Source organism: Cimex lectularius, unplaced genomic scaffold (assembly GCF_000648675.2).
Source record: "Cimex lectularius strain Harlan isolate CLEC.00 unplaced genomic scaffold, Clec_2.1 scaffold166, whole genome shotgun sequence".
Taxonomy (NCBI): Eukaryota; Metazoa; Arthropoda; class Insecta; order Hemiptera; family Cimicidae; genus Cimex; species Cimex lectularius.
In genome coordinates this window covers 958,216-980,011 of record NW_019392766.1, presented here as the reverse complement: position 1 = coordinate 980,011, position 21,796 = coordinate 958,216, and the positions used below count along the sequence as shown (strand labels likewise).

At 35.6% G+C, this 21,796-nt stretch overlaps 4 protein-coding genes across 4 annotated transcripts; 3 read left to right on the top strand and 1 right to left on the bottom strand.

The window, feature by feature from the left end:
• Positions 1-188: 188 nt before the first annotated feature.
• LOC106661329 (zinc phosphodiesterase ELAC protein 1-like) lies at positions 189-1,911 on the top strand. The gene is made up of 8 exons (XM_014384629.2): positions 189-381; positions 444-559; positions 621-776; positions 840-973; positions 1,057-1,252; positions 1,324-1,421; positions 1,479-1,662; positions 1,727-1,911. The coding sequence occupies exons 1-8, from the start codon at positions 300-302 to the stop codon at positions 1,859-1,861; spliced, it is 1,101 nt and encodes a 366-aa protein (XP_014240115.1). The 5' UTR covers positions 189-299; the 3' UTR covers positions 1,862-1,911.
• Positions 1,912-3,448: 1,537 nt separating this feature from the next.
• On the top strand, positions 3,449-5,114 carry LOC106661630 (G-patch domain and KOW motifs-containing protein). The gene has a single exon (XM_014385161.2). It carries the CDS (start codon positions 3,667-3,669, stop codon positions 4,993-4,995), a length of 1,329 nt encoding a protein of 442 aa, XP_014240647.1. The 5' UTR covers positions 3,449-3,666; the 3' UTR covers positions 4,996-5,114.
• A 2,735-nt stretch (positions 5,115-7,849) lies between these two features.
• Positions 7,850-18,685, bottom strand: LOC106661561 (V-type proton ATPase 116 kDa subunit a-like). The gene is made up of 17 exons (XM_014385056.1): positions 18,492-18,685; positions 17,225-17,401; positions 16,646-16,678; positions 16,462-16,578; positions 16,322-16,401; positions 16,136-16,259; positions 15,916-16,083; positions 15,649-15,858; positions 14,211-14,358; positions 13,997-14,136; positions 13,692-13,922; positions 13,496-13,605; positions 13,315-13,439; positions 13,143-13,258; positions 12,804-13,056; positions 8,038-8,218; positions 7,850-7,956 (listed from the first exon to the last, which is right to left on the bottom strand). The coding sequence occupies exons 1-17, from the start codon at positions 18,603-18,605 to the stop codon at positions 7,875-7,877; spliced, it is 2,409 nt and encodes an 802-aa protein (XP_014240542.1). The 5' UTR covers positions 18,606-18,685; the 3' UTR covers positions 7,850-7,874.
• LOC106661562 (mitochondrial tRNA-specific 2-thiouridylase 1) lies at positions 10,784-12,222 on the top strand. Its single transcript, XM_014385057.2, has one exon. The coding sequence runs from the start codon at positions 11,007-11,009 to the stop codon at positions 12,174-12,176; it is 1,170 nt and encodes a 389-aa protein (XP_014240543.1). The 5' UTR covers positions 10,784-11,006; the 3' UTR covers positions 12,177-12,222.
• Positions 18,686-21,796: the final 3,111 nt, after the last annotated feature.

Sequence of the window (21,796 nt, the reverse complement as noted above, 5' to 3'; positions counted from 1 at the left end):
CAAAAATTACTTTTTCTTGATTTAGGCTGGCTTTTTCGACATATTTATACTCGTTTTGCATAAAATAGATCATTCTGAGTTTATTGGGCGCAATAATTAAGCTCGTAAACTTCAAATTAATCGAAATAATCGCTTAAGAATGGGGAAAAACAGAAAAAAACAACTTGATTCGATCTAAACGAAAACTAGAAAAAAAACAGAGGTTACACAATTGTTTTCTTGTTGTGACAGCCACGTGTGTTATATGAGAAAGTACTGCTTATGCTAAAATCCCCAGTGGTACAGACTCCAGTTGAGTAATGCAGTTGATTTTCCTCGGGACAGCTTCGTGCTACCCTACAGCACACAGGGGCGTTAGCTGCACTGCCCTCAGGCTCGACGGTCTATAACAATGACCAACATACATAAACAACATTCTTAATAGTTCATAACATAATTTGCAGATGGTAACGTCTGGATATTCGACTGCGGGGAAGGGTCGCAGGTGCAGATTCAGAAGAGTTCAGTCCTTCCGGGGAAAATCAAAAAGATCTTTATAACTCACTTGCACGGTGATCATGTGAGCGAGTTACCAGATTGAATAGTAAGAGGAAAATTTCGTTTTTGTATTGCTTTTACAGCTTTTTGGCCTTCCGGGTTTGGTCTGTACGCTGGGATGTCAGGTGCAGGACAGGAAGGAACCTTTCATTCTGGACATCTACGGTCCCTTGGGTCTCAGGAGATACCTGAGAGAGAGTCTTAAATTGTCAGTTTCACCTCTTCCCTTTAAGTACAAAGTATGAAATTTTAATATTTGTATGGTGTATAAATTAGTATTTGTCTTTTTGTTTGCCTCGTAGGTTCATGAGTTGGTCCCTTTTGACTTTAAAGGCACTCTCTTCGAGTCCCAAGAGTGGCAAATTGCAGTTGGATCCCTTCATCCACAAGAAGAGTTAGGAGATACAATCTATGAAAAACAAGGGGTATGGAATGTGTGAGTTTGTTAGAGAAAATATATTTGCTAATTATTAATAATTGATCTTCGTTCGCTGGAATATTTTTTGAAAAATTTTTCAGTATGCTTGAAAACAATATATCTGTATATGCTGGTCCCCTCGTACATCGGATTCCTTGCTTTGGCTATGTTGTAAAAGAAAGCCCATCGCCAGGGGCTTTGAATGTCCTTCAGCTTAAGAAAGAGGGCGTTCCTCCTGGCCCTCTTTACAAACAAATCAAGGATGGGCATCCGATTGCATTGCCTAGTGGAAAAATTGTATCCTCTTATCTGTAAAAAATACTTTTCTCGATTTTGTGTTTATAATAAAATCCTTAATAGGGCTGTAGATCATTCCCGAGGAAGTCTTGGGCCCTCCAAAACCTGGTAGGTGCATCACGATTCTTGGAGACACCTGTGATTCATCAGCGCTTAAAGATATAGCTATGTTCGTTTTATAAATTAATGTTAATTTATTATTTGTTAATTATTTAATTTTAAACAGCAACAGTGATGTTCTTGTTCATGAAGCGACATTGGAAGAAAGTATGAAAGACAAGGCTATCGAACACGGCCATTCTACGCCTGTCATGGCTGTCTCTTTTGCCGAAAGCATCGCCGCAAAAAAATTAATACTGTTCCACTTCAGCCAACGGTACAAACGCGACACTGGAGAAGCGGGAGAAGATGTAATAACCTAAATTTAAAAATGCACTTTGAACAGTTTATTAAATACTTTTTTTTAATATGCAGGGTGACAATAATACAAGCGTTAATATCCTGCACAAAGAAGCTGAGCTAGAATGTAATAAGAGAAATTTCATCTGTGATATAATGCTTGCAGAAGATTTACTAGAAATAGACGTAAAAAGGCCTGTTCCAAAATAATTGCTACATTTTTTGTATGAATAAATAAAAGCAAAAAAAAAAACTCATCATACAGACTGCAAGAAAATTCCAGGGGATAACAAAGGCTTTTTCTAGGCAATGGGCTTAGAATAAAGTTTATTGTGTGGTGGTTAGTGACCGTTAATCGATAATTATTCAGAAATCATGAGATGCGGTCTGATGTGATGTAGGTTTCAGAAAAACATTTTCTTTATCATGCCAACGTTTCAAACTTTATTGAGATCATCTTCAGGGCTCAAAGTGGCCCAGGGCACTCTCAACACGGCACGCAAGAATGGCACAATTACACAGAAGACAAACACTTTGAGCCCTGAAGATGATCTCAACAAAGATCGAAACGTTGGCACGATAAAGAAAATGTTTTTCTGAAACCTACATCACACCAGACGCATCTCACGATTTCTGAATAATAAATTTTATTATTTAAAATTAAAACTGCTACTTTCATAAGAATCTTTTTGAGATTTAAGGTATGATGAACCTGCAGTTTGGTCATTTCCAATTATACTAAAGCAGCAAAACTCAAAATATACACTCCTGAATAGGTGAATTGTTAGCTAAAACATCGAAATGTTTAATAACATATAAGTTCTCTACAACTTTTTAAAATGAATGTTGGATCATTCGAAGCTCAAATCTTCGCTATTGTGTTCGCATGTGCAGAGTTGAGCCTACCTCATCTCACAGTCCATTGGCCAAGAAACACTCTTCAATTAGGTAGAATTCATTGAGCAACCATTCTCTACTTGCGCAAAAATAAGTGCCCAGAACACCTCAACTAACAATCATTTAAAGTAGAATATATATTTATTTCGTTGTAATTACATAATAACAAATAATACCAAAATACATAAGACAAAGTTATTTTTATGCATCTATGTATAAGGTTTAGAACATTGACCAATAAACAATGAAACCAAGGGAAAACACAGTTAAAATTATTAATGCAGAGGGGAGGATCAGCCATAGACAAGAATCATTCACCTGTCAGTCATCTTGTAGATGGAATGAAGGGATGTAAATGCAGAAGGGATGAACATAGAAAATAGAAGTGGGCCTAAGAAGGACGCCGGTGAAACTCCAGAATTAATAAAGTCTGTCAGTTCTTTTGGAGTTGAAATTAAAAATGCGTGAGCGACTACTCACTACTCAGATACAAAATGAAAAATTTACAAGCGGTGGAGCTGAAATTAAAGTTTTGGTGTATCTTGGTTATCAAGGCACTATGATTGATTTAAAAAATGCATACAGGCAGAAATTAAAGCAAACCACCCATGAGATATGCATTCCTGAAGGTATAAATTGTGCAGAAAGTGAAAATAAAAATTGTATTGGCTAGAAAATAGTTTATTTTAAAGAAAAAGTTCGATGTTAAATTTTTAACAATAAACTTTGCTTGTGTGATAGAGATTTCGAGAGTGTAGTTAAAAGTTTTTTTAAAAACGTGCCTTTTTTATTTTGTCTATATTTTTATTATTACATTTATAAAATATATGTAAAATGTATATATTTTTATGGTTTGTATATATAATTTTTTCGGGGGGGGGGAATACCAAAAACGGGAATTGTTGTAATAGGCGCTACAGAGTACAGCATGGGCTGTAACAGTTGCAGTACAGGGCAACCTATTTAATGTTAGTGTTGGTTATTAAATCGTACAAACTAACTCTCTGTGATTGCTTTTTTAAAGTGTTTTAGTGTACTTTATAAATGAGTTTTTCCATGGTCACGTTAGCAGCAGGATAAATAATTTATTTTTAAAAAAACTATTGAATAAAATCAGAATGGCAGAAGAGCCAAAGAAGATATCCTTCGGATTTAGTAAAATCAATAAAAAGACCAATCTGGTCCAAACTGCCAAACTCGAAAACGAAGAGAATCAGGTAGAATTCATAGCATGCCTGGATAACAAGTCGATTAAGTTAGTCAACGGGGAGGAGAAGAAAAAAGATCTTCCTGTGATACCGATGAAGGTAGCCAGCACGCTTAGAGAAAGCATAATCCAGACATTAAATTCAAGAAAAGCTAAAACAGATGATAAAGGAGAACCTAAAGAGAACGGTGAGACGGTTGAGAATGGTGAACCCAAGCCCCTCACCCTCGACGAAATGGCTGCTAAAGAGATCATGGAAGACCTTCAAAAAGGGGAAAATGCGGAAGAAAGTAAAAACGCAAATGCTAAAGTACCTTTACCTTCAATCGGTGTTGTGAGTGAGAAAGAACCGACGCTGGATGATTACAACAACATGCCTATAACAGATTTCGGCCTGGCGATGTTGAGAGGTATGGGCTGGGATGAGAAAAAAGGCATCGGGTTAAATGAAAAGGTGGTCCAGCCAGCCCAGCCGCCTTTAAGACCGAAGGGCATGGGCCTCGGTGCAGACAAAGCGATGCTCGGGCAGAAAAACAAAAACGATAATCAGGATTTAGTTATGAAAAAAGGCGCATTTGTCAAAGTCAAAACTGGACCTCATAACAACTTATATGGAAAAGTAGAAGGCTTCGGCGATCTCCCAGGAAGAATTCTTGTCAAACTCGCCCTTCAGGGAGACATTGTATCTCTGAGTGAGTTCATGGTCGATCTCGTAAACCAGTCCGAATACAATAAAAACTCAAAAGTTATGAACTTGAAAAAATTTAACGAGTTTTCCGATATAAAACCTCAGACACCAAATGTGAAAGTGGAAAAACCAGATGACAAGTCGGCAATTCATAAAGATGAAAATATCCGATATTCAAAGACAGACAAGAATGGTCCCTCGTCTGTTGCTTCACCTGAAAGAGTAAGAACATCGAAACAGAGACATTCTCCTGATGCAGACTATAAGAGAAATCGATCACCAAGTTCCGAATACGATGTGAAGCCAAAGAAAAAAAAACATCACAGACGCCACTCGTCCCAATCATCAGACGAACACCACAGGTCTAAAAGTAGTAAACACAAAAGGAAAGATAGGATGAGCCCTGTTGAAAAATCTCTTAAAAAGAAACATAAAAAACATAGATCAGCAAAACGTTCTAGATCAAGGGAAGAAAGAGAAAGGAGTTCGAAAAGGCGACATTCTAGAAGCAGAACACCAAAAAAACACAGCCGGCATCGATCAAGATCATAATGTCCCTTCTTCTTGGAATAATTTTGCTTGAATAATTTATTTATTCTTTGTAAAGTATTTCTTGTACATATACATACCTTGTATAAATTTTAAAAAAATTAAATATAATTATGAAACTTTTTTTAAAAAATTGTCGTTATTTATTCCTATTCATATTAAATAATATAACACATTTCAAGGGTTGATTGAAACTTTAGCACATCAACCATGCAGGCTCATTGTACACCTAGATTTATACTGCCTTAGCTTTTTGTTTTTTAATTATGTTTTTTTAGTGAATCGTTTCATGGCTCCATCAAGTTTCAGCTTCTCAACTGTAAAATTTTCCAGGCAGATTTTCCAAGTTCACAGATAAGGGTTTGTTTCTGTTGATCATGGTAATTATATTTCTTTAAAATGGTAGACAATAGTCAATGTTTCTTAGTGTTCGTTGAATTCGTGAAGTGCAGTCTGCAATGAGGTAGTTTAGAAAAACATTATTACATTTTTTTGCCGACATTTTGCCCTATTTTTGGGTCATCTTCAGGGAATAAAGTGTGGTGCTATTCTTGACATGACACCACAAGTCAGCAAAAAATGAAAAATATGTTTTTCTAAACCAACGTATTCAACAAATTGTCAATATTTTATGATATTGGAGAAAATAAATTGGCCAGTTTACATGGTTTTGATTCTGACTCTTACCTTGCAAGATGTTTGGATATTTTTTCCAAGTCTGTTGTTTGTACAGAATCTGGGCATTCTTGTGTATGTGTCACCAAGGATTTGACTATTGCGATACTGCCTTTGAGAATGGGTGTGCCACAGGGCAACGTGCTCGGACCTATCCTGTATCTCCTCTACACCACATCCCAACTAAACCTACCCTCCTTGCAATTTGTGTGTGTGTGTGTGTGTGCATGCGTGCGTATGTGTGTGTGTGTGTGTGTGTGTGCTGATGACTGCGTTGCTTTCCTCTGATCCCAAACCTTCAATTCAGAGGTGCTCCAGGCACATGTCAAACGAATAGCCTAATAAAAACAAAAGCACCAATGTTACGTTTACCCTCTGAAGCAAAACCCCTCATGCAATATTCCTCAACAACATTTCTATCCCTAAAACCAACTGCGTACACTGCCTTGTGTTCTTTCAACTCACATTTAACCTCGAACCAACACATACAAATAAACACGAACTGAACTGATGTTTCAGTCTACTTTATAAACTACTTGGGCCCAAATTTTTATATATCCTCTAATTGCAATTAGATAGAAGCATAAATTTTGTGACTTATATTGGTCTATTGTGGCACTCCTACATGACTACACTGTGTAAAGGGCGCTTTTCCTCACAAAACTAAGCACTTTCCTTAGTGTCTTTCTGCGCACTTCTCTTGGTAAGAATTGCCTTACTAAATTGCTATATTGTATATGGTTTTATGGGCTAGTGCATCATATTTTCTGGTCCTGTGGGTGAGTGTTTGCCCTTTCTTTGGCTAATTAGTCAGCCAGTGTGGTTATGTGCCACAACTCACTTGAAGGTAACATTGTGTTTTCCTAGAACCATTAGGAAATTTAGACATTCCTAGACAAGTTTAGAGCTAAAAGAAAACACATTTAGTGCCTTTATAGTTGCCCAACTATCTGAAAGTATAAGTCCGTGCACCTTTCATTTTATTATTTCTTGTGCATAGAGGTGAATGTATGGACCTCAGCTTTGAATAATTGGAAAGAGTCCGAAGGGTTTTGCTAGGGAATAATTCAGCCTCTTTACTCTAACACCAGTTCCTGTCCTATCTTTCATCAATCAGTGTACCACATTATGGTCGTAAACAACCGGGTACAACTACTTTTCTTCCAAAGATCTCTTTTATCTATGACCCATTGTCACTTTGTCTGTCAAAGTTGAGTTTCCTCTCAATTTGTCAGGTGACTCTTTATAACCTGGTTTTGATCTCTATCAAAAGCCACCTTTTGCAAAAGAATGTGTGAGGGTGAGAGATCAAACATGGTTTCTATTGCTATTGTGGGTCAAGTATGAAATACATCTGTTATATTAAGACATGCTAGTCTTCGTTAGACTTGAAAATTTGTTTTGTGTCATATGCAATGTTTTTGGACATGTCTTCCATATATGACAAAGGTCTGGCCGATGTGGTGTATAACCAATACGACTTCATGGGTTTATTCCCCAGTTTTTGCTGAATAATCTCTGGCCAATGCTTATTAGTGCTTTGGCTTTATGTAATATGTTGCCTATATGACTTCTCTACTTAAGCTTTTGGTAAGAACTTAGTTTCTTTGGAGAAAGTTATGGCATCATGTTTTAGAGTTGGTGCTTTTTGGTATAGCTTTCTTCTAATTGATATTTTCTTAGGGTTGATATACAAACCCATCTTTTCATACCATCTTTTTACAATGTTAGGGTATTTTGCTTCTAATTTCTTTCAAATGAGAATACATTTATACACAATAATTAATTAATTCTGTAATGCTAAAAATTGTTAAAACCTTGAAGGATTGCTAATTTTATGAACTACACATTTATAAATAAAGAAAGGCAAAATATGTGGATATATTTAATAAACAATCTTCATTAGATCAAAGTTTTATACAAAATATGATGTGCATTAAAAGAAGAAAATTATATATTAAGCATCATTATCATTCCATCAACTCATTGGCAAAACTCTGATGCTGATGAATTGAGTCACTGTGTTTAAAGATTAAATAAATAAATTGCTTTTCTTGCGTTAATTAGCCTAAACTTACACAAAAAATATAGTAAAAATTTCAAATATGCAATGATCTCTTATAACCAATTTGTACAATGCACACTATTGCGATTTACATAGTTTACAAATTAAATGCAAATGTTTAAATACAATAAAAACATGCTTATTAATCATCAATTATTCCTTTAAAGGCAAAGGGAATGAAAAGGTAGCCTGTACCAGCATAGTATTTGCTTTGAAATTCCATCCTGAAAAATAAAACGAAGAAAAAAGTTCAATGTGTATTCAGTCTAGTCACAGACTTATGTTAGAGAATTAAAATTTCTTACCAATGCAACCGAAGTGCGTGTAAAAATGCTGACAACCCTTCCATCAGTACAAGTATACCAACGGTAAGAAAAGACCAAACCAAAAACATTATGTACACCAAAAAGTAATTTAAACCTACAATATCTGGGACAAGCATGTAGGAATTTATTAATATCATTTTCCAAAGTACTTCAGATAATTCTGAAAAAAAAGAAGAAATATTAGCATTAATTTTGAATGATAGTACTTTGCTGATCTTTTTTACCAGCAGAACATTTTATTACAGCTTACAAAAATATAAATCTATAATACACTCAAAGACATTTTTTACCTAGTTTTGCTCTTAATGCCTTATGAAAAGCAAAACCAAGTAATATATTGATAAATTAACTTAGCTTTAACTACGGGTCTTACCATTACAAGGAGAAGGCCAAGAATATGCAGTAGGAAGTGGCCAACTGAAAGATTCAAAGACAGCAAATTTATCTATCTCGACTCCAAAATTAACTCCTTTAACATCTCTCCCAGATTAGCAAGAAAGCTGCTAATAGGAGCTATTTTGGCCTTTCAAAATAAAAAGCATCTTAATCTCTGGGAACACAAAAATCAGACTGTAAAACCCTCATCTACCCAATACTGAAAGAAAGGGATGAACGACGAAGAAGAACTAATAAAGCGTACGATCTATGCAAAGAAGCGAATGTCGTAAATGTAAAAAAGTTATCAAGATTAAACTGGGCAGGTCACGCCGTGAGGATGAAGGGGTGGAAAGTGCCAGCAAAGATAATTGACAACTAGCCAGAGCAGAAAGAGGCCAAAATATTTCGCACAACCTATTTTCCCATCCAGTGGAAACTATCTTTATTAACCCCATACCCCATACCCAAAACCACACAAATCCCCGAGTTTCCCACCCTGTTATAGACCAATAAGCTTCCTCCCTATTTTATCCAAAATCTTTGAACATCTCCCCATAAAAGACTAATTCCCATGTTCGACTCTGTACACTTAATTCATAACCATCAATTTAGGTTTCAACCTCTCCATTCCACTGTTCAGCAGTACTTCAGAGTAGTCAACACGCTATCCTCGGCAGTAGAAAACAGACAATACTACTCAGCGGTATTTCTGGACGTTACAGAAGCATTTGACCGAGTATGGCACCGTAAAACATATCCTCAATCATTCCTACTATCTTATCCTGAAATCCTTCCTCTCGGATCAATGGTTTAAAGTGTGAATCGCACTGATTTTTCACCTATCACGCCAATCAAAGCTGGTGTTCCACAAGGAAGTATCCTAGGCCCAATCCTCTACACCACCTACACTGCTGACATACCCACACATCCAAACACACAACTCACAATCTACGCGGACGACATCGCAATCTTATCAACACACTATAATCCTATCCTAGCAACAGAAGCAATTCAACAACACCTGGATTGGAACAAACTTTGACATTACTGACTGGTGCAATCTGTGGCGGATCAGGTTAAACGAAAAAAAAAAGCCAACAAGTTACATTTACGCTCAAACATCAAACCTATCCATCAATGCTCATTTACAACAAGATAATACCACCATCGAACCAAGCCCACTACTTTGGGCTTTACTTAGATAGTAGACTTACATGGAACCCACATACAAGAATAAAATGGCAAGAACTTAACAAAAGATATGGACTACTCAGACCCCTACTTGGACCAAAATCAACACTAAGCATACATAACAAACTAACCACTTACAAAACATTCATCAGACCTATTTGGACCTATGGATTTGAGCTGTGGGGCTTGGCCAATCATCCAATTTCCAATAAATTCAAACCTTTTCAACCTAAAGTTCTCTGTTGTATCCTCAAAGCCCCCTTCTATGTCACCAATCAAACGATCCATAAAGATCTTAAAATCTCTTTCATGAAAGATCTTATTCCACTCTAAACTATCCCCCAACCCTAACCCACTAGCCCTAACTCTTTCCTCAACGTCTCACCCTTACAATCTTCCACGCCGTTTAAAATGAAGATGGCCTCGTGACCTTCTATCTAATCCACCCAATTAAATTTAACCTACCCAATTAAATAAAAGAGAGTCGCAGCACTGGTTGGTTTCTCTCCCCTCCTGATCTGACAGGTCCGTCAGATTTGTTTATAATTAACCTATTTGATCTATTGTATATTTTGTACAGATAACAGTAAATAAAATAAGATAATTTTGAAAAACAATTTTTTTTACTGTGTCAATCGATTGCTGGAAAAGGAGTCTTGTGTTGATTTTACAAAAGAAAAAATTAGATTATCAGCATTTGGTACAGCAAAAAGGATAAACTTAAGGTCACCATAATAAAGGACCCAAGTGTGCACCTTGTGGCACTCCAGATGTAATTGGAATAGGCTTCACTACCTGTTCACGGTTAGTTTAATAATTACAGATGCAGGACAAAAATCGTCCAGTAAACCAGACAAATTTAAGTTTAACGAATACCAGATTGTGGGTATCTATCAAGCGCCTAAGTTATGAGGACATCTATCATCTACCTGACTGCCACATTCAAGTTATGTTGGTAGGGAACTGTATTATACAAGATACTGTCTACTATAGTTTTGCATTACATTGCTGTATTGCTTATTATATTATGCCAATATAAGCTGATATTATTTGTTGAAACCGCATAAGTAGACTGTGAATGACTTCTGATTTAATTACTCCTAACGTACTATGAAGATTGTCAATTAGTTACCATTCTATTTTTATTAAAAATCCATATCACTTAAATTATTGGAATTAATTAAATTGGTCTCTTCTACTGAATGAGACGTGAGTAATAGGCAACGTCGTCATGGAGGTCAGCACGTTGCCGGCACGTGGTTATTACTGCAGGTGCAACCTACTGCTAAACGTCAGGAACGGTTGGTCGGTTCACGGTTGTATTCGACACTTTTCCAACGTTTTCAGCCTGATAATGTAATTAATTCAGTACAAGGGAGATGAAAGTGCTAAAGGGCATCAAAAAGGTGGCTTTAGGGGTATCAGGAGGTGTGGACAGCGCCGTAGCCGGTCTGCTTTTGAAGAAAAGAGGCATTGACCTCATAGGTGTATTCATGAAAAACTGGGACATCGTGGACGAACAGGGCTTTTGCGATGGCGAGAGAGAACTCGAGGACGCCGAGAGCATATGTAAAACACTCGGTATACAATTTAAAGTTGTTAATTTCGTGAAGGAGTATTGGAACGAAGTGTTCACAGAGCTGATAGCCGACTACGAGAAAGGGCTGACCCCGAACCCAGACATATTGTGCAACAAGAACATAAAATTCAAGCATTTTAGTGATTATGCTTTTAATCGTCTGGGCTGCGATACCGTCGCTACAGGCCACTACGCCAGGAATTCCTTTGGTGAAGATTTGCAGAATTTCCACCCGTCGGGAGCTAACTTGCTGACAGCAGTTGATTCCTGTAAAGATCAGACTTTCTTCTTGAGCCAGATTCCTCAGGATGTGCTTCAAAGGACTATATTTCCACTTGGCTCCATGTTAAAATCGGTAGTGAAGAAAATAGCCTTTGAAAACAATTTTGAGAGGATTGCCAAAAAGAAGGAGTCGATGGGAATTTGCTTCATCGGCAGTAGAAATTTTCAAAGCTTCATTTCTGAATACATCAAGCCTAAAGAGTGCAACTTGATAGATATCGATTCGGGGAAAATAGTAGGGAAACATTTAGGCAAGCACTGCTTGACCATTGGGCAGCGATGCAACATTCCAGGCACCAAGAAACCATATTATGTCGGATTAAAGACAGATACTCCAGATATACTTGTCGCAATGGGTCATAGTCATCCATTGTTTCATTCCAGCCAGTTTATTACGCACATACCATATTGGATAAATTCAGAGCCTTCTGACCTAGAAAATAACAAAATATTCCATTGCAAGTTCAGATTTCAGCATCGCGATAATGTGTTGGGTAGTTCAGTTATGAAACTGGAAGACGGCAAACTTCATGTCATGTTGGAAAAGCCCGTTAGGGCTCTTACACCAGGACAGTTTGCTGTGTTTTACAAAGGGGAAGTTTGCTGCGGAAGCGCACCCATTGATTATGTCGGCCCTACGGAATATTCTTTAAATTATTATGAAAGATATGCAAAACCAGATAGTTGACTTTTAAAATGTAAATTGTTTTTATATTAAAGTGTTTTTCTAGTCATTAGTAGTTTTTATATATACGAACAATACTTAAACCCTTATTTAAAAAAATTCTAAATTGAGAATAAACATCATTCTCACCCGATTAAGAATAGGCCATGCAAGGTGGACACATGGACACTTACTTTTGGGCCAAAGCAGGCAGAGAAAAGTCCGATGTGGCCCGCCTAATTGAAGGATGTAATTCCTTTGTTCTAAATAGAGTGTGTAGGAATGCCACCCAATACGGAAGCATGGAGGAATATCGAACCACCTTAACTGAGTGAATGGTATATAAATAGGAAAGAGGGGTGATTGAAAAACTGATTACGTTGGTGGTTGAAATGACCTAGCTGTTAATAGCCGCTGGGAACAACCTTGGTGGCTGGACAGATAAGGCTGAGGACTGCCTTAGACTGCCAACACCCAAGGTGGGTGATTCTCAAAGTCTACCGGTAATTTACTGCGAATCACCAAAGCTGAAATTGCTAGTGGACCATCAGAATGATAAGCTCAACTCTGTACTCGCTTATATGTATGTATGTACATGCAAGTGCAGATTTGAGCTTATAAATCAGTAATCAGAATTGAAAATAAACTTACGAGAATGTGCTAGAGACAATGCCCATAATCTGAGATATGAAGCTGTGTAGCTTACGCACCCCAATGCAAATTCAATTGTGTGGATGCTTGCTGTAACAATAATGTCCATCACTCCTTCATCCGAATGTCCTTTCGCTGGTTTAGGCCCTTTTTTTGCCTTGGAGAGCCTCACTAATAAAATAGTCGGTTTCAACAATAGCATCCAAGGCAGACAGAGTATAGCAGCATAAACCAGTAGTGGTTGTGCAATAGCCTAAAAATTAATAATAATAAAATAAAAAACAAATATATGAAACAATAAAGTATCAGTGCTTCTGAATATTTTTTTAAAAATATTACCTGGCCTGGATAAAATTGCTGTGCACAATTTGGCAGAGTCTCGTACTTTTTAAACAGCATCATATTTATGAAAGTGATGAGGACTGAAGGAGCGCAAGCACTGCTGTACAAATTTCCTGTAAATCAATTAATGTAATATTTTCCTTTTCTATTCAATTGAGAAAGTAATTACCATTTCCTGGGCCATAGTTTAACCATTTGTAAAACACTAAGAATACAAGATAGCCGAACAAATTTGTAAAGAAAATAAGTCTTGGTAAAAACTCACTATATACGTTCAAGTACTCCTTGAAATACCTTAAGATAGTTGTAAGTGATTAAATTCTTATTGCGATTTAAAAACACAAACTTACAGATCATTAAGTAAACTTAAAAAAAGACCAAATTCCATTTGAATTATACCAAATATGATAGCTGCTTTCATTTTAAAACTGTTTTGAAAATCAATCTTATTTACAGCTAGCTGGAAAGACGAATAGATTTTAACTTTAATGTATTTGAAGAATTTTAAAATATTCCTTCCGATGTTTTAGTATTTTATATACTTACCACCCATGTCGGATCGAGACCAAAAGGATAAGGTGTCCCTTTGTAATCTTCCGTTGGATTCAATTCCAACGACGGATTGTTATGTACAGTGGAAAGATTGTAATTGACTGACCAACTAGATTCAAAATTAAGGGAATTTCCAAAACAGTCATTATACATAAAGCCAGCATACATCGAAAAGGCACCCATTAGCAAAATGATGTAGCGACCACCAAACAGCATGGTCCATATCTATAAAACGCATTTTTCAGTAGACTTGTTATTATTTGTTTTATTTGATTAAAAATTTACTAATAATCTCTTGCCTCATTATCAATTTTTTTCTCTATTAAAGGCTTTTCAAAACACACAGCTGCCAAAGCAGCAGAAAACATGAGGAACCCATGTCCAATATCACCAAACATGACTCCAAAAAGAAAAGGAAAGGTTATGACAGCAAATGGCACTAGTGTTAATAAATTGAGTTAATTAAATTATTTAAAAAAAAGTAATGGTGTGATAAATTTTGTCAGTATTTACTTGGATTTATTTCCTGGTAACTAGGCACTCCATAAGCATCTATTATATTTTGAAACGCTTGTGTAAATTTGTTCTGTTCAAAATATGTTGGAGGAATATCATCAGTTGCTTGTATTTGGACGATAGTTTTCATATCACCCTTTGATTCCTAGAAAATAAAAAAAATTCACTTAAAAATGGTTTACTCATTGTATGATATATTTTTATTATTGTTTGCGATTGATTAAATTATTAATAATCCGGCTGTCTTTAAGAGAGCAAAAGTATTCCAACCAGCAGGATGGCTGAAGCATAAGAAAATTAAAAAATTGCTACTTGGGAGGGTGAAAATTAAAATTTTGGCAAAACGCATTAAGTGCCCAGATTTCTAATTTACGTTACGATGTGATTGTGATCAGCATATCGTGTTTTTTTATACTACTATAAGGTTAGGTTTTTACAGTCTATACTGGGCATCTTTGAAGCTCAATATTATGATATTTTAGTATTTCTTCAATTCCATTGTTTTGTGGTTGCTCCCACTGAAGCGTTTACAAGGTGGAATTGTCTGGGACTTGGTACGGGCTAGGGTGATCTGAGATGATGGGGGCTCTGGCTACCTTGTCTGACACCCTGAGCTTATGTATTCGGCATGTAGACGAAAGTTGCTCACATAACTGAAGGGTGTCATTCCTTGGCTCCATATAGAGATGGTGTAGGAATGTTACCCAATATTGTACTTGAGCTCAGCAGCATGTGTTTGAGCTCTGGTTCTGATTTTTGGAGGCAATAAAGATATTTTATTTTATATAGTACTGGTATATATTTTATTTTCTGTTCCTTTTGTGCATATTGAAAGTGAATATATATATTAGCTAAATTGTGCAGTGTTAGAGAACCAATGGAATATTGAGAACCCATCGACCCTCAATTAGATTATAGTTTTATAGAATTTATAGGTTTAAAAACTGCATGCATTGGTGATTGAAAGGAACTAGCTGTTGACAGCCCCTGGAGCTTAACTTCAATGGCGTGACGGTTAAGATTGAGGTATGATCCCAGACTGCCAAAATATGAGCATATGCATGTGAAGTTGAGCTTATACGGATAAATTGATCTATTTCATTATTGTTTTAGTTTTAATTGTAATTAATTAAGGTTTTGGTTGAGATAAAAAAGTCAATGGCACGAGCGGGATTCGAACCCATGATCTTCAGCTGAGGTGGGGTTGAGATGGGAAGTTAGTGTCCGAGTGGATCGAAGTCACGATAGCTCAAGTGGTAGAGCAGCGGTGTATCTAGCCGAAGATCGTGGGTTCGAATCCCGCTTGTGCCATTGACTTTTTTATCTCAACCAAAACCTTAATTAATTGAAAAGAATTTATTTGGTCAAGCAGACGAAACCTAATAAAATTTAATTGTAATATATTTTATGGTATTTAAATTTTTTGTGAACTTACACTTTTTGAAAGCACTTCCTTTAATTTATTAACTTTTTTCTCTGGTACCCAACATTGAGCTATGTATATACTTTTATTAGTGTCTGTGTCCATACTGTTGAGTGTATTATATATAGCTTTTGCTTTTTTGAGTTTTTTATTCCAGCAATCATGCTGCTTTGCTACTGCTTTCAATTCTTGATCTTGCTGGTCCAATACACTAACCAATGTCTGTAACACAATTAAAAATTTATTGCAATCAAATTAAAGCTCTGGATAAATTCTTACCTGTTGGATGTCACGTATTTGGTTTTCACAGTCTTTTATAAGTTCAATACATTTTGACCTTTCATTCGGGATTCTCAGAGTAATTGCTTTGTAAGACTTGCTCAGGCTTTCGATTTTGTTTGGAATCCCAGTTCCATGGCAAAATATAATAAATTCAGTCCTCGGTTCCTAAATATTTATTCAATGACCACATAGACGATTTTATTTTATAAATACTTACAGTATTACGCTCTTTAGAAGGGTAGTTAGGAGCTGTATGAAGTATGAAATTTCCTCGGCATATTCTTGAAATGACAGTTTCAAAAGTATAGGCACGAGAAGTTGAAATAATGCCTCCAATTATTCTAAAGATTGTATTGAATTAAAACTAAGTTAAAAAGATATATTCATTTTCTTAAATATATACGTTATTATATTTTCTCCTTTAAAAGCCTCTTGTCTACCACTCTCATCTGTTGATGAAGTAATATTCGTCTTATTCAAACCCTAGTTTAATTAAAAAATAAAATAAATAAAAACAAATTCCCTAAAACAATATTTACTTACTGAACTCATTAATTTCAGAGTGAGTTGAAGAATACTTCTGCAATCTTGATTTAATCCTAGATTTTCCTTAATTTTTTCGACATCTGATGCTACCTCAGAAATACTATCTGTTACTTTCTAAAAAAAATATAATCCTAAAAAGGTAATCCTTTTTCAAATGGGTCAAATAAATTCAAAAACTTACACGAAGGATGTCCATATCCTCAATGTTACTGCTCTACAACATTAAATAAAAGTTAAATTCACTAATTTCGTGGTCCGCTTGACCAATTAATATATTACAATTAATTAAGGTTTTTAGTTGAGATAAAAAAGTCAATGGCACTAACGGGATTCGAACCCACGATCTTCGGCTAGATACGCCGCTGCTCTACCACTTGAGCTATCGTGCCTCGATCCTCTCGGACACTAACTTCCCATCTCAACCCCACCTTTTGAATTTTCCCTCATTTTTGCCATTTTTCGAATGCCCTTTAATCGGATTGGATTCTCGGCGACAATTCCGATTACACGACATTTGAAAAATGGCAAAAAGGAGGGAAAATTCAAAAGGTGGGGTTGAAATGGGAAGTTAGTGTCCCAGTGGATCAAGGTCACGATAGCTCAAATGGTAGAGCAGCGGCGTATCTAGCCGAAGATCGTGGGTTTGAATCCCGCTAGTGCCATTGACTTTTTTATCTCAACTAAAAACCTTAATTAATTGTATTAAATAAAAGTCTGAAAAAACTAGATAAAAAAATTTAAAAAGCTCATTTCAACTTACGGCAAGGTCTAAAATTTCTCTCTCGGATGGAGCCTCAACCGCTTTTTTACATTTGGGAATTTTAATATTGTTATTTGTTAAAATTTTAGTTAGTATTTCTAACTTCTGTTCAAGAGCATCTATTGCTTTAATTTGGGCAGCGAATTTTCTGAGGTGAGGATTCTGATCTTCGTTTAACTAAAAATTATTTGGGGAAAAAGATAACTTAATAAGACCATTATTTAATTTATATTAATTATGAAATTTCTTAAAATTATACTGCATAAGCATATAATGGATTAAAAGTAATTGAGAGGTTGACTGTAGTAAAAATTAGTTCACGTCATTCAGGAAAAGAGGTCAAACCATTTTAACATTTTTTAATTTAAATTAATTCATATTAATCTTAACTAAAATTTCAAGGGCTATGTCAGATTTGAAACAGACCCAACAGTCCAGTTGGTCTAAATTGAAGTTAGGCCTAGATTTAAGTACCAATAATTCTTCTATCTTCTTACGATTAGGATCAAATCTTTTAAAAATTTCTAACTCAATTTTAACTTTTTAGATATTGTTGCACCCCACCCGATGCCTAACCAGCAAGCGCTTGAGTTCTACGCCCTGGTCCTGGCTTCATAAAGATCCATCCAAGGTTTATGAAGGTGAGGTCTCACCATCACATGCTCAGCCTCATCGGCAAAGACCCAAGGTCTTGCCATGCAAGGTTCTCAACCCGAGGCTGTTTCTGGCTGTGCTAAGACATATATAAGACTGGCCTTTACCAGAAACCATCATTTAAGAGTCAGAGTCAGATAGATGGAGAGACCTGTTACCTGAGTCTGAATGTTATCTTCTAGAGGAGTTCCTCAGTAGAAGATGGCCAGCATCTGCCACCTACAATACCTATGGCCCAGCGTAACTGGTCTTCCTTCATTGCAAGCTGAGCAATAAAACTTTTAAGCAAGGGCACCAACCCTTAAACTAACGCATTTATTCAATTAATTTCTTTTTCCCATATAAGACCGTCCTACTACTCCTAATGATTTTCTTTTTGATTATATTTAAAATAGAGACCCTTATTTTTAGAGTTAGAAAGACTCTACACCAAAAGAAACATATTTGTGGTGGCTAGGGTATGTAAAATGTAAAATATATGTAAAAAAGTATGTAAAATAGTATATTTCGTAATACTGTATGAAAATAAATTTTACAGGCCTATACATCATTATTTATCTTTGTGTTCGGGCTATTATCATTAGCAACATTTCAGTTTACCCTGAAAACTTACATCCTGAAACTGCACAATACCAACTTCGCCTAGGTTTGCGACACTATCGAATGCAGCCGAAGGGTCTATTAAAATGTTGCACAAATTCATTTTTTCACTTCTCAAAAACCGCATCTTGTCTGATTTACTTGTGACAGGCAAACTTCAGGCAATCACTAAAAGATATACAAAATTCCTCTATTCATACTTGTTAAATCAGGTGATTCAATGTTGTTTTTGTTTTCAGAAAAAACAAAACAAAAAAACTGAAGTTTACCATTGAAAGAACAAAAATAATGATAAACTTTGCATTTATTGAGAATTTTATATTATGCTTTATTTTTATATTAAATGCTTTGCTCATACTCAGAAGACAATACACTACGAACATGAAATTTTTAATTTATTATCACATATGCAACCAACTATATTAAACTACTTAAATGTTTAAATCATTTTGTTAAAATTTTTATTAATTTTTTGTAGTCAAAAATTTTGACTATTTAGATTTCAATTGATGTAATCTGTGTTCGATGCGATGTAGCAACAATCATCAACATGGCAAATCTGAATAGTTATGACTTTGTATCTGCTTTCGTCTAACTTATCTTTGAAAACCATTTCGATACCCACGTTAAGTTCATAGTCACTTGATTTTAGTGGAATGGTATCAAGAGGAATGACAGATTCTCCACCACCCATCTTTTTATTTGAACTGAGCACATACAGGCTGCCTAAATGCTCTCTGCACTTGAGCGGTGCGAGTACCTTGTGACAGAACAGTTCAAGGGAAACTGTCAGACTCTGTTGGTTTGCAGGATCGGGATTTTTTTGTGCTTCCCTGCTGTACATTATCCTTAATTCAGGTGTGTTCTGGGACCACATTTTATTTTCAAAAAGTTCAAAATTGTTATTTACGGTGTTAATGTAATTCAAAACATTATTCCATCTTATGTGGTTTCTTATGTACTTTAGAAGTAAGAACATGTCTGTGATATTTGCATGGCTTTCTGACAGGATGGGTGGTGAGGAAAGGCTTGAAATATCCATCGCTTCGTACGTTCCATTAAGCTTGCAGTGATTTTCGCCCATGTGTGGATTCAAGACAAGCTGATAATCAAAGTTTGTGTAGCATTCCAGTGTATCGACGATTTTCTTACCAAACCAAGAAAACGGAAGGTGGATGGAACGCTTTATTATTTCCGGCTCTATTATGGAATCAAAGTTATCAAGAAAATTGTCAATGAGAACAAACAGCTCAGACACATTGTGCGAGTTGTCACTATTATTTTTCAATGTCATGATTTGATTGATACAATCGAATATCTTGCCACCATGAAAGAAAAACATATTTGATATAATATAATCCAGACAATTGGCTTCTAACATTTTCACTTCGGATTTAAGAATGTGGAGGATTCTCAAGTATCCATCATTTGTTTTTCTTCTCGATCTCTTGAAATACCCTATTTCACGTTCTATTGATATTCTCAACGACAAGAATTTTTGATTCATCATTGAACCGATAACATAGTAGAACCAACGGCACACGCATCTTATGCTGGACAACTCTGTGTACGACAAATGGTTAAATATTATTTCCATGACAGTATCGGGAAGGAGAAATATTTCAGCATTGGAATTGTAAGTCTTAGGGCTTATGAATGTTGCTTGTGTCACAACAGGATAAGAATGATACCTGCACATATGCTGGCCACAATCCATTACAAATTTCTTGAAAACAAATAGTAATGCCGAAAAGCAAGGAGTCAAAAGTTAAAAAAATGTATAATACAATAATTTTGGTAACAGGAATTGTTTGTTTTTTTTAATCAACAAAACTTAACTAAACTTAACAAATGTTGTTTTAAAACTAAAAACATTTATGGGTTACATAATTGTTAGGTTAAAAATAAAATGTACAACAAATGTTTCTGCTTCAAAAAATAAGCAAAATTAATATTTAAAAAAAATAATACTTTAAAAATGACAAAGAATTAAGGTTTATTTTTCTTCAATATAAAACAAAGAAAGAAAAAACCAAAGACACAAACATATGTATTAAAAAAAAAAAAAACACCCAAAAAACAAACATTTTGTTGGATAAAGAATTGTGACTATTTATAATCAAGACATAACTACTAATGACTTAAAGATACATATTTCTTTTACATTCGAGAAAATACCATCTGGGTAAATCCCGACGAGGCAGAAGTGTCCAACTGGGTAATGGTTGTACAAGGGAATCAAGAGTGACAAAGATCAAAATAACATTTGCATTCTATTTTCATTGGTTATAGATAGTAAATAGGCAATAATGGAATAAGAATAATACAAATGGGAAAGATCTAGGAAAGTTTAGAAATGATGGGACTTTACTAGAGCTCACAGTTGTCACTCGAATCAGCAAAATTTCCTTTATGCCCTCCATCATTAAATAAAACATTAAGGTGTTGCCTGGGTTTTCTGTAGCCAAGGTAAAACCAAAGCCAGCAAGGATGTAATCATAGGATTTGGGATGTTATCAGAAAGCCGAGCCTCTTTGACCGAGCATTTCTCAGAATTTTTGCATATAACCTTCAACCATCCAAAAACCAAGACAAAGATGTTTTGAGTTACTTTGCTAAGGTTTCTAGTAAGTTTAAAGCAGTTTCTGGATTGTCTGAAATTTGTTTTTAAAAGTTTTACCCAGCATGTACCCAGTTTTACTTTTTTATTTATTTATTTTTACCCAGTTGGATTCTTTACTGTCCTATTTATCCAGTTGGAAAACACCCTTGTATTAATTTTAATTTTGAATTTTTTTATGCCAGGGTTTGCAAAGCGGAAGTCATATCAACCCTATCAACCTAACCTATAAAAAAACATCTCCAAGGCTCTAAGGTCTTTGTCACCGAGGTACATAGCCTTATCAGCAAGGTCTTATTATTCTAGGTTCGTAACATGAGGCCAGGGTATAAGAATGTACCAGACACCAGAGACAGTCAAATTGTGAGAATGAGTCAAAATCTGGTTCAGTGTCAGATAGGTGGAGAGTCTGATAGCACTTGTCACATGAGTCTGAAGGTTATCTTTCAAAGAAGCCCCTTAGCAGAAGAGGGCCAGCAATCTGCCACCTCCAAGACCTACGACTTACTTAACAATGGTTCTCCCTCACATGAAGACTGCATGCTGAGCAATAACTTAGTGTAAGCAAGGGGCACCAACCCTTAAACTGAATCATTTATTTGATTAAGTCCTTTTTCCTATCAAGGCCTACTCCTTTAGAAGATTCTTGAGGGCTCACGAGACAAAAAGCCACATTATTGTGTTTAGGTAAGTTTGTG